Genomic DNA, 12,904 nt, shown 5'->3' on the forward strand with positions numbered 1-12,904 from the left:
TTCTTTATTGTCCAAGCCCCCAAGGTCTGGAATAGACTGCTGCTGGTGGTGGTTCAAGCACCTACAGTGAACACCTTCAAGAGACATTTGGATGTCTGTCTTGCTGAGATCCTATGATCCCTGCTGACTTCCTGCCCCTGGGGTAGGGGGCTGGACTCAATCTTCTGAGGTCCCTTCCAGCCCTGATGTCTATGAAATCTATGAAATCTTTTCCCATAAGGTTCATGTTCTGAGGTTATTTTGTAGGCTTGAAGGCCAGAAGCTTGTTTTTTAAAGCAAGTAGATAGATTTCAAAGCAAAAATTTCCAGCCAAAAGATGAATGGTTCCAGGGCATGTTCCCTGAGCCAGAAAAACACCTGGACCTGCCTTAGGCCAGTGGATTTGCACCTCTCAGATGGGTGCTATTACCAGGGTTAAGCTGATAGTCTACCAAGAGTCCTGTAACTTTCTGTGATCACTTTGTGGCTGCCTGGTGCTGCTGGGTGAAGGATGACTCTCCTTTTGCCTGAAGGGCTCACTGGGCTCACAGGTGCAAACAGCTTGCTAAGGTGGCAGCTTGGGAGGAGAGCAGCTGGCAGCACAAAGGAGCAGGCCGGCCAACTTGCAATGGACTCCACCTGTTAAATTGCTGGTATGGTTCCTGCACCGCTGGTGGTTTCCAGGCTGGAAATGCCTTTGATCACATCACGGAGGGATCTTGCATCTCTTGCAAACCTTGCCAAGTAAACAAGGAGCTCCAGGTGACAGATAGGGGTATGAATGGCCCAGCCTGCCAGTCAGGAACCCAAAGGCAGGGACAGCCTGTAATGGACCAGGGTATGGGCTGGGGCCTGGAATGACCTGACGGCCAGTTTAAAGTCAGACACCGGGAGATAAGCCAAGGAACAGGGGCCAGGTGAGGCCTGGGAGCAGGGCAGGTGGGTGTGAGCCCTGCTGCCCTGAATACTTGGGCAGCTACTTCCCCTGACCAGTCTCTGGGGTCACCTGGTCTCATGGCTACCCCTAGCTCAGCTGTGCAAGCCAGCTCCTAGTCCTTGCTGGCTGAATGTTAGTCCTGAGGGGTGCTGCTGATTCTCTGGCTGTTTTTTAGACCTTGACTGGGCTGTTTGGGACTCAGTTCCTGGTCACTCCTGTGCATGTAGTATGTGTTTGCTCTATTACTGGAGTATATGGAAGACGGGATCTCTGGGCTGCAGACCAGCGCAAGACCCTGGGCCCCTTGTACGTCGCTGTGTTGCTGACAGGCTGTGTCAGGGAGTGTGCTGCTCCTTTGCAGTAGGGATGCCAGAGACACTGAGGGCCGAATGGAAAGGAAAAGCTCACACTGGCTTCACTGGCTTTGGCAGAAGCCAGCAAGGGGCAGGCTTGTTGCAGGAGGGCTGGGCTGAGCAAACTGGTGCACCCTGTGTTACTGGTGCAGATGACACTGCTTGCTCTGGGGGAGGCACTGGGGCTGCACCCTTGCCCCCCAGTGCACCCAGGGTCCATGGCACCCACCAGACCCCTCCTTTGCCCGCTGCAGGCCAGCCCCATTGGCTGTGTGGGTGCAGAGTTCCCTGCTCCCCATCCCGGTGCAAGACCCCTGAGTGTATGCATTTCCCCTACTGCCAGGATTTCCCCCAGATTGTATGCTGGTTTCCTTCTGTCTTGCTGAATTACCCTCTTCCCCCAAGGGAAGGTAGGTGGGGTGCAGGGATCGTATTCCCCGTGACAGGTTTTACCTAGTGCAAGCTTTTTTGGCTGCAGGGCCACCGGTCTGCAGCCACTAGCAGAGAGTATCTCTGAATGGCCAGCGGGACTTCTATGCTGCTGTCGTCTCATGGGGCTCTGTTGTTTTCTGCTCAGCCACCAGACAAAGGTAGCAGGCTCTGAGCCACTACCTGGTATCTGATACGCCCCAACATCAGGTGGGCAGTGACCTACTTTGTGCACACTTTGCAACTGGAAGCTCAGCGCAGGCTTGCATCCAAGCTGGGCTTGTGAATTTCTTTACTGTCCGAGCCCCCAAGGTCTGGAACAGTCTGCCATTGGAGGTGGTTCAAGCACCTACATTGAACACCTTCAGGAGTAAATTGGATGCTTATCTTGCTGGGATCCTATGACCCCAGCTGACTTCCTGCCCTTTGGGCAGGGGGCTGGACTCGATGATCTCCCAAGGTCCCTTCCAGCCCTGATGTCTATGAAATCTATGAAAATCTATGACAATTCCAGAGGGTGGGCTGCCTCCATGTTATAACGCTCCCCAACCTGCTTCCTTTTCCCCATGGGGCCCTGGAGACAGAAATGTTTGTCCCAGCTTCTCTCCCCAGGCTTTGCATTTAGCTCACAGGGGAGCAACTTTCCTATCCCTCGTGTTCCTGAGCCTATAAAAACAATCCCATGACTCCAGGAGCTGGGACTTAGTCTTGCCGAGTATTGCAAGGTTCATGGTCAAGTAGCTGGAAGGGGCGGTGTGAAAGCATCGCATCTCCCTGAGCTCCTGGGTACCTTTGCCACATATGTGCAGGAGGTGGTAGGTCTTAGCATCTCATCTGCTCTGCCCCGCAGGCCAGAAGACTCCATCTCCGAGATCCCACTGCTCCCGCGTGATGTCCTGCACGTGCTGAGCCAACAGCTGACACACTGCGTGGCCCAGATCTCCTGCGAAGAGGCAGCTGAGGCAGGCCTCAGCCAAGCACTCCTACTCGTCAAGTTTTTTATCATCATCTGCAGGTAGGCTGGGTTCCTACGTGGGCATCAATTGAACATGCTGCCTTCCATCAGAAGGTCGCCAGGGGACCTGTATTTGTTTGCAAGCACTTCAGAGGCCAGAGTACAGGGTTGAGCCTGGGCTCCTTCATAAGTTGGGAGGCATGCAAGTATAGTGGGTTGTTACGCCTTTGCTGCAGAATACGAAGCAGCAGGAGTCAGATGATAGGTGGAGTCAGTGGCAGAGTTGAACTCGGATCTCTTGGCTGCCAGCACCAGCCTCCTTTCTCAGCTGTCCACCATCACGGGGTATACGTTATTCTCCTCCTGACCCTAGCAATGCCAGGGCTTGGTGAAGGCTTCCACCCTGTTGTGCCCTCCTCTCCAGCTATGCAGCATGGGGAATGGAACATGAGGCCTGGTGTAGAGTTAGACTTGCGGGGAGCAGGGTAGTAGCTGATGAGTAAGGGCAGCTGGTAAATGCTGTCATTGTAGAGTTGAATGGTGGGGGGAGCTGTGATGGGGAGATGAAGAGGTGGGGGTTCCAGCTGGCATCAGAGTGGCAAAGATGGTGCAGAAGCTCCTGCACTGGTATAAGGGAGGAGCTGAGGAAACCCCCCGGGAATGGGTTGGGGAGTGAATATATCACACGCTCCTTGCTTTCCATGCTGCCCCAGCATCCCACTGTGTCTGCTCCCCAGGCAGCCTGGAGGGAGCCAGGGCAGAGATCTGACCCTGTGATGCTCTGAGGCCCAACTCTTTCCCCAGCTGGGGCTAAATCTAAGCCAGCAGCTGGCATATTTGGTTGCTTTTTCCATGGAAACTAATCTGATATCCCTTTCAACCCATCCACTCATTAAGCTCTTCAGAAACCCACCGCCCTTTCTTTAGTTGCTCCTGCCCTGCCTGCCTTCAGGACAGCTGATCTAGGCTACTTCCAACCTTGGGTCTGGCATTAGCCATCTCCTCAAGGAGTGTACCCATCTCTGTGCATGTAGTATGTGGAGCACAGAGTTGGTTTTAAGCACAGCTCAGCTCTGATTGGAGTAAGTTAGCTCCCAGGCCCCCTTGCTGGTATCGTCCCCTACTGAAGGAGACCTGAAGCAGAGGCTGAAGCGAGAAGGTGTCCTCCCTAATATATCTTTGGACGCTTCATCCAGAAAAGCATATAAGTAAGGTCTAAACTTCCCTCTGCTTCCCCCTGCCCCCAGCCAGAGCTCCCACTGAAATCCCCCTTGGAAATATTTCCAATGCACCCTGTCCTTGGGAGATTAGATAATTTAGGCAGGCAAGACCTCTCCTTCCTGCCGCAGCTCTGGGATGGTGTGAAAAAGAGCACTTCATTCTGGAGCCTGGGCATCTACTTCTGTATTTGGCACAGGGATGGGGTGAAGGCAAGGAGGGCTCTTCAGGCTCCTACTGACCTGAAAGAAGATGCAGACGACACCCACCCCTAGTCAAGTCCATGCTTGCAGTTTGGTGGTGCTTGCCTCTAGCATTTCCAGGCAGGACCCGGTGGTTTTGCTGCATTATAATTCTGTGGTGAGAGCACTGGGTTTTTCCAACAATATCCAGGCTTTGACGCCACTGAAATGTTTGAAGCCTGTAGCTTATCTTTGTGTAGCACAGCCTCCCCCGTGACCCTGGCCCTTCAGAGGGGGAGTTTTGGGGAAGCGGCGCTCTGACCCGTATGAGGCCGGGGAAGCAGCAGTTTATGTAGCAATCGTGCCGGGGGCTGCTGTGGAAGAAGTGAATCTGAGACAAGTCTCAGCGCGGGAGTTTTTCATCACCATTCATAAAGCATCTGTCTCTCAGTGCAGGGAGCAATGAGGCAGCTAGCTCAGCTGGCAGAGCTTGTAGCTTGAAATTCCCATAGTGCAATCACCGCTCGTGTTGTCGCGGCCAGCGGCTGGAAAGGCAGAGAGGGGGCACCTGGGATGCTGGCATGGGACAGAGAAGCTAGACGGACAACAGGAGAATGCATATGGAGACTTGGATCCCCGCCTGCACCCCCAGGCATTAATCTGCCAGCCCTGCAGCACTCCCAGTTCCCTGTTTCACTTCCCTGGGATAGAAAAATCTCCCAGGGCCAACCTTAGAAGTTGCTATCCTTTGGACCCAGCTGGAATAGGCAGGAACATGGAGACCTTGCCAAAATCTACTCCTTTTGCTCCCTCATCTAAAAATTGCCTGTACTTTTCCTGCTTCCCGGCCAGCCGTGACTTACTCAGCTCCCACCTTACCTTGAGCCTGCCCAAGCCTCTGCTCGGTGAGGTTTTGACATATGTAGGACAGGTCACACCATGCTTTGTGCCACACACTCCTCTGCTCCCTGAAAGCAGTGCTTCCACTTCAATCCAGGGTCCTGGGGCATGTCCGTCCCAGGGCTTTGGCTGCGAGAGGCTTCAGCGAAGCCCAAACTGGGCCATGCTGTTTTGGATTGACACCACTGTGCTGCAAGGTGACTGTACCCCATCTCTCTAGTGGGGCCTGGCCATGAGACCGCTTCAGTCCTAAGCAGGTGACACTTAACACCCTGGGTTGGTCCAGGAGAAGCTGCTGCAATGCCTGCTCCTGTCTAGTAGTCTGCCAGGCTCCTGCCCCTTTTGCCTTTCCGCTTACATCCCAGCGCTCACTAGATGTTTGCATGTTCCCAGCTGAGCCCATCACTGCCCCTACACTGCTGTAGGATCAGAGCTCCTTGCAGCCATTAGTGGGCTTGGTGTGTCACAGGCAAGGCAGCCCCGCTGTCCTTGTGTCACAGCTGGATGGCTGAGACCCAGAGGGAGTGACTTGACCGTGGCTATGTAGGAAGTGTGTGGCAGAGGCTGCGGCTGAACTCACAGCTCAGTACCTGGAGGGGTGATGCCACAGCACCACGGGGTGCCTCGAGATCCTTTGAGATCATTTAAGCAACATCAGCATTGTTAACTGTGCAAGCACGATTCAAAAGATAACACCAGCGATTTCAGCACGAAAAACATCCTGGCCTTTTGCGGTCTTTCTGAGTTCTTGGCACCAAAAGTATCGCTCTGTTATTTTTTCTGTCATGCAGAAGCAAGTGAAAGCTCAGAGCTGGCATTTTCCAAGGGGGGCTTTGAGTCTAAAGAAACTGAGAATCGCTGGCTTAGACAGTGCTCCCTACCCAGGGCAGAGCTGTAGTAGACACAGCCCGCTGCAAGATCATGCTGTATTTCAAGGACCTGCGCTTCTGGCTTGGAGGCCGTCCTCAGCCCTCAGTTGGTATTTTCATTTCTCCTCTCCCCTGCGGTGCGACGAAGGCTGACCACCCCCCACCTCTAGCTGCGAGGCAGGTCTCCCCGAGGGCTTTTTTGTCTGCTTGTCTTCAAAAGAGGAAGTGGAAAGGGAAGGGTGAAGACCAGCCAGTTGTACACTCGTCCCCAGACCACATGGCTGCTCTGCAAGAGCTCCTGCGGCTAAGCCATCTGCACCAAACCGCAGCCAGGTCAGAAAGCATCACTGCAGCCTGCAGCAGTGCTGGACCCCCCCTCAACGTCTCACCTTGGCCAAGTCATTTAGCCACCAGGCCTCTCAGCTTCCCATCTGCAACAGAGGGCTAATAGGGCTTGAGTTTTTTAAGATGATGCGCTCTTTGGAGCGGGGATACTCTTGCCAAGGATTTCTACAGCAGAGTAGGTCTCTTCACACTCCCCTAATGCCAGTAACAGGAGGATATTGAGAGCAGCAGCCCCAGCAACCGTCATGGGACCCTGCCCCTGCCCTTGGCACATCCTGGTGCTCCCGAAACAGCACTGATCTTGTTGCAGGGGGGATGAATGCAACTGGGGATGAATGCAATTCTGGAAACGGTCCCCATTTTAGCGCTGTGCTGGTCCCCCATCCTTTTGCTTCCACCTGGGCCGCTGCCCCCTCTCATACCGTATTATCGTTGCACCTAAACCATCGCGCCCAGTCTGGCCGTTGCATCTCATAAAAGCCCCTGACTGCCCCCAGAAGCTCACGGGGTTGATAGAAGAGGCACTGGGGAAGACAGAGAATATTCTCCCCATTACACAGAGCGGAAAACTGAGGCCGAGCACAAGTGGCAAGCAGTCCTGTCCTGTAAAGAGCTGCCTCTTTAAAGCCGGTCTCTCGGGTGCCATTGTGCCTTGCCCTCTGCCTCAACATGCCGTGGCTAACAACCTCGGATGCCTTTTAATTGTCTCACGCAGGCTCGTTGACCCTTCGTTGCCTAGGCGGCTTTCCTCCCTCAGCCATGACAGATCTGCGACAGGAGATGCCCAGCTCTCTGGGTGCCAGACTTTAAACCTTGATTTGGGCAGCGTGGCAGGGGCTGTCCTAATTAAGCCCGCCATGAAGCATCCCTTTGAAGCATAATGGTGAGGAGGGCAGGAGGGCATGTCCCCTCAGGAAGCCATGGCTTCAGCTCCCCTCCACCCGCCAGGCCACGTGGCTCCCCTCACGGCCCCGCAGCCAGCTCAATTCATGGCTGGAAAAGCTAGTCAAGACATGGAGTTAGAGGACAGGCAGGTCTGTGGAGAAGGCGGTGGGGGAGGCAACAACGCCATGCCGGCCACCGACTTCGGGCAGGGCAGCCATCATGGCGGATGCTCTGGTTTTTTGCTTCTCTGTCCTCAATTAATGTGAAACCCCAACACCTTTACATCGAGAGAGAAATAGAGGACATAAAAGCGACCTTTTTCGTATCAATAGGGGACAACTGGACTGTCCTCAACAATGGCCACCTTAGCTTCGCGGCCTAAGAGTGTACCTCAGGGCTGTCGGCCATGTTGTAGCCACCAGCGCGGTACGGCTGGAGATGCGTCTGTGGTGGAAACTGCCAGACCAGGCTGAGGTAATGGAGAAAAATGGTCCTGCCAAGAGGAGATGGTTTTAGTAGGGCTGGGCAGGAGCGTGTGAGGGAGGACACTGTCGCCCCCCTCATGGAGAAGCCCTTGGGATTTTGAAATGTCGCCACGTTATAACTCCCTCATGGTCACTGTGGGTCCATTGCCTTGGTTGTGCCCTGTCCCCCATGGTCTGCCCTCTTGGAAAGGGCATCATGGGAAATAGAGGCCAGCCAAAGATGCGAAGCCTCAGAGGGAAACGGGCACCTGGGGCACTGGGTCTGCAGTTCCCATGAGGCTTTGCAGCAGCCTGTCAGGGGAAGAATAGCCTGCAGTTTTCCACAGAAAATAAATGTTAGGGGTTTTTTTACGTGTGGGGAAAAGTCAGTTTTGCCCAAAACCCCATCCCCCGCCCCCCACTCTCCCACTTTTGACCCGTGCTAGTCTAGCGTTTCCCGTTCCCCGGGCCTCTGGGGCTCCTTGAGTGTGGACGGGGGTTCCCGCTGGCGCTCGAGAGGAAATAACAGCGTGGGGACGGCCGCCTTTCCAACTGGGCTGCCTGGGGAGACGGGAGGTCGAACGCTGCCCTTCTGCAATATCATGGCCTCCCCCTCGGCTGAGGAGAGCGGGATAGAAAACGAGTGGGAAACCAGCGGGCGCCCTGAGGCACTTTTCCTAATCCGTGTTAAATTTAGTACCTCCAATATGAGGTACTAAATAAAGGGGCATTCATGGGTGGTCCCAAAAGGGCATGTTTTTAAGTGCTAAGTAGCCTATTTTACTGTGCATTCGTGTAATCCAGGGGTGGGCAAAGTGTGGCCTGGGGGCTGGATGCGGCCCACCAGGTCATTCTATCTGGCCCGCGGGGCCCCTAAAAAATTTAGAAAATTAATATTTATCTGCCCCCAGCTGCCTATCCTGCGGCCCTCCGCCCACAATAATTGCCCACCCTGGTGTAATTGAATGGTTTTTTACGTTATGCTTTAATACGCAGTAAAATAAGCTACTGTGTAGTAAAGTGCACGTGTAGATGCGCCCCGTGCGTCACCATGAAAAGGGCAGGGGACCGCAGGTGAAGCCAGCGCATCAGTTTTTTGGAGCTCAGGATAGGGACTGCATATGACTTTGATAGAAGAATGATTCACTTAAAGAAACCAGACAAAGTCTAGCTGGTGGTTTGTTTTTTTTTCCTTCCCTTCCCCTACCAACCTCTTGCAAGCCAGCCCATGCCCCGTCTCTACCATTCCCCACTGCAAACAGCATGTCAGCTCCTCCTCTACACGAATTGCAATAACCCAATCCTCTCCTATGCTTTTCTCTCCTTGTAGGAATTTAGAAAACGTCCAGACAGACAAGACTCCGGTTTTCATCCATGAGGTGCTTCGCTTGCTGGTTGCCTGTACAAACAAGGTAAGTCGCAAGGCCCCGGCATCTGTTTTTGCCTAGGCAAAAGCCTGACCAGAGACAAGACCTCCAGATAACCCGATGTGCAGCTTGCTCAGGCCGCGTGTTGGAAGCTTGTCAAGGTTGACATTCAAAGCTTTATGTCACAAATGACGGGATTAGGCAGTGCAATCACGTGGTGCAAACTGGCTGTCTTGGTCTCGCTCAAAATGCACAAAACAACACAAAACTCGATGCCTGTTATGCACAAAATTTAGGGCCAGCCTGATGCATTCACAAGTTGCATCCTTCGTGAGGCAGTCTTGGGTGAATTAAATGGGAAAACCTTGCACTTTCCTGGCTACTTATACCAAGAACCTCTACAGATTCATCGGGTGGTTTTAACAACTGTCAGCTGCAAAGACATTGCCTAATTCCATCATTTGTGACATATAACTTTGAATGGGACTTGAATTCAGGGATAAAATTCACCCTTGACAAGTGACATTTTCCCCCTGGTTAAGGAAAGGCTCTAAATGATTGAAACATGAAAGTGCACCAAACGAACAAAAGCACAAGAGAAGTTGCACACGTGTTCAGCATTTGGACGTACTCCCTTGTACATGGCTCTGCTTAATGGAAATAGGATTGAAAGCACATTGAAATATTGGGTTCCAAGTTATCTTGTGGACTGGGTTTTTGTGACTTCTGGGGGAAGTCTGAGACTTAGGAATTGTGATGGCTCTGACACGGTTTGCAAGTTACAGAGAGCAAATTGAACCTTTGGTTCCTGGGGTTTTAATAGATAAAGACAGGCCAAAAGGTTTTTAAAAGTCTGCCTATGTTGAAAATTAGAAATCAGGATCCCATTCAGTACACAGTGCTCTGAAAACTGGGGAACACAGTGCTGACCTCACAAGGCTTAAGAGTGGGAGCTGAGCTATTAAAGGAGGAGAAGGTTTTTAATATAAAAAAGATAGCATTGGTTTAACTTCAAGGGCTGATTAACACTTAGAATAAAGGAAGCCTTTGCTAAAGATTTAATACTTGTGACCCTTGTTAAAGTTCTCCGAATAACCAAACTGGACTCAAGGGATTTCAAAGGTATAAAGAACAGGCTGGAAAACTTCAAGCTATACACACAGTCATGCTCACACACCCCTTCTCTCTCTCTCTGTCCTGTTTAAGTTGCTTTCTTTTTTCATGATGAAGGAAAAAAAAATCTTTGCACTCAGTTATTAAAACTTCCTTTGTAGTTGTACAAGTGGGCTGTAGCTTCTTAGTAGGGATCTGGGTTTTCTGTTTGCCACGGAAAAACGCGATCAAGCGCGGGTTTTCTCACTTCAAGAAGAAAAACCCAGATTTTCTCCTTTAAAGGAGAAAAACACGGGAAATGGTGGGTTTCCCCTTGCAGGCTGGCAGCATTCCAGCCTGCAAGGGGCTGGGGTAACTGAGAGGAGGGTGATCAGACAGAGAGTGCCATGTGCACGTGCACATGTACACATGCACATGGCTGTCAGGCAGCCTGGAGAACAGCTCTCGCAGGTAAATTGGTGAGGTTGGGGGTTAAAGGCCTCCATAGTGAGGGAGGGAATTGGGCAGGGCTGGGGCTGCTGCCCAGCTGGGGTAATGCATAGGGTCCAGGGGTGGGGAGGGAAGACCTGGCTCCCTGCTGCTGCATGCACTCCCAAGCAGGAGTGGGAGGCACAGGCTTCCTAGATTGTGCACGTGGCTGAGGCGGGCTGCCCATGGTGGGCTTGGGGTCCCTGCCCTGCTGCCCTCCCTGCAGGGTCTCCACAGCCCAGTGGACGGGACCCAGCGTGGCAGAGCAGGGCAGGGCAGGGAGGCTAGTGCCACTGTTGGGAGCCCCACGCATCTCTGGGGACCCCCAAATTCACTGCCCCCATGGGCTGTGGTCCAGCTGTGCTGCTCACGTCTTGGTGAGCAAAGAGGGCAGGGAGAACTCTGATTTTCCATGATAAAAAAACCCACAAAATCAAATGCCAAAATATATAGGTATTTAGTATTCATTTTATTGTAGTGATTGAGGCACTGGCAGGCTTCCAAATTGCTTTAAAAATGTAAATATATCAATAAAACATTGTGTTCAACTGGTACTTATATACGCAGCAGCATTTCATTTTAATTGTGGATTTGGGGGTTTTAGTCAGAGAATTTGTGATTTTTTTTAAGCAGAGAAAACCAGGATCCCTATTCATACATACTCATTGCCGATTTACCTCCTTCCCTCACCTGTTGTGGTTTGTCATCCATAGAGAAAGTGAGTTCTTTGGCCCTCAGCACTTCATTCAGTGAGGCACCCCAAATCCAAACTGTGGCATCTATGCCCTGCCATAATCCAAATAATACTAACCAAGGTCACCTTCAAGAGATGCTCAAAGACACAAATGCACCCTCTTCCACTTTCCCTGGAGGAGCTTGTGATCAAGTGAATGAAATTAGCCTGAATAATAATGTAGTGCTTCAATAGCCCTTCACATCTTCAAAGCAACCTTTTAGCAACATGAACGAATCTTAATGAAGAGTCTTTAGTTGGGGAAAGGGATTTTTTCGACTGATGATTAACCCAGTTTCTCCTGTCCTTGCAGCTGAAGAATACCCAGGAGCCGTGTGTATCCTACAGGTCTCAGCTTGAGAATGTCACCACCTATGCTCTGCATCTCTACGAATGCCTCTTTGACCCATACCAGACATGGAGGAGACAACTGAGTGGGTGAGTGGGACTGGTTAGAGCTCCCTGCTTTTCTGTAGTTCACAGATGGAACGGTGGGCTCTTGTTTGGTAACAAGCTGAAGAGTTGCCACCATTTATTTCATGAAATGTATTAGCCTGGGTGCTGGGAGGCCAGCCCCGGGGCATGGGGATTTGCCAGTGTGATGTTATGAGGCAGTTTGTCTCAATAAGACAAAGGCACCTAATGATACAGGACTGGGCATCACCATGGTGGCAGTCACTGTGCATGTACCACCCATTAGCTGTCCCCCTCCAGTGCAAATCCTGACTTGCTTCCCTCTGCATTTCCTGTCTTTCTAGAGAAATTGTCAGCATGCAAGAGAAGAGCAAGTACAAGTTCCCACCTCCTGCTTTGCCTCTGGAGTTTGGTGCCTTCTTCCAAGGTAAATGCCAGATGCCCTACTCTTCTACCTGGTGTCTCCAGCACAGAGTTCTCTATGGTCTCCTCTTTCCACCCCCATGTTGCAATGGCACGTCTTTATGCCAAAGAGGGTGCCTGTTGTTTTTAATGGTTGTGTCAGTTCCTCATCACCAGTGCTGGGATCTCTTTGGTGTTTTAGACAATAGAAAAGAATGATTTTATCACTCAGCCCCACATCTCCACACTGCTGTAATGCAACTGTGAGTTAGGACTGCATGCTGGGTAACATGCAAATATGCATGCTTGGTGCTCCACTCCATGCCATAATTCCCTGCATCTCCTAAAGGAAAAGGGAGGGCACTGGGCTTTGTTCCAAGCCTGACCTTCCCCAGTAAGTGTAACCCCTCTTCTTTCACTCAAAGAAACAAGGAGAAAACACTCCTTGTTTGCTCTGGGAGGAGTTGATTCTCCGGGCCCATTCAGTACTTGACCTCTCTGCTTAAGACTAACAGCAATGATGATGAGGCCTTGCAGGGAAAACACTTGTCCCAGGGGAACTCAAGTCAGTCTTGCCCAGCTCACTTCACACAGCTCACCAAAGAGACATGGGGCACCTTGGGGGTCTTCTCTAGGCTTGACCCAGCAGTCCTGATGTCAGCTTCCCTGTCCCCGCAGCTCATTTCCAATCCATTCCCACTAAAAGAGAGCATCTGCTTGTGTGGAAGCAGAGCTTGGCCAGTCACATGTCTCACTGTACTAAACCCTTTCCCTCTCTCTTCTGAGTCCCTGTGGGCATGTCTGGACCACCCCTCCCAGGCTTTGGCTTATATGTCCATTGGCTGAACCCATTCTAAGAGCACCCCCGGTACTGCCCTCAAACATGCTAGA

The 12,904-nt window shown here is 51.9% G+C and overlaps 1 protein-coding gene across 2 annotated transcripts in view; it reads left to right on the forward strand.

The window, feature by feature from the left end:
- The window catches only part of NBEAL2 (neurobeachin like 2), a 91,102-nt gene that overhangs the window by 6,479 nt on the left and 71,719 nt on the right, over positions 1 to 12,904 (forward strand). For both annotated transcript variants that reach the window (XM_019529766.1, XM_019529772.1), the window contains exons 2-5: positions 2,549 to 2,713; positions 8,847 to 8,928; positions 11,511 to 11,635; positions 11,956 to 12,038. In XM_019529766.1, the coding sequence (XP_019385311.1) occupies positions 2,549 to 2,713; positions 8,847 to 8,928; positions 11,511 to 11,635; positions 11,956 to 12,038 (455 nt within the window). The remainder of the gene's footprint in view (positions 1 to 2,548; positions 2,714 to 8,846; positions 8,929 to 11,510; positions 11,636 to 11,955; positions 12,039 to 12,904) is intronic.

The sequence above is a fragment of the Crocodylus porosus genome, unplaced genomic scaffold (assembly GCF_001723895.1).
Source record: "Crocodylus porosus isolate Cpor-Errol unplaced genomic scaffold, CroPor_comp1, whole genome shotgun sequence".
Classification (NCBI taxonomy): Eukaryota; Metazoa; Chordata; order Crocodylia; family Crocodylidae; genus Crocodylus; species Crocodylus porosus.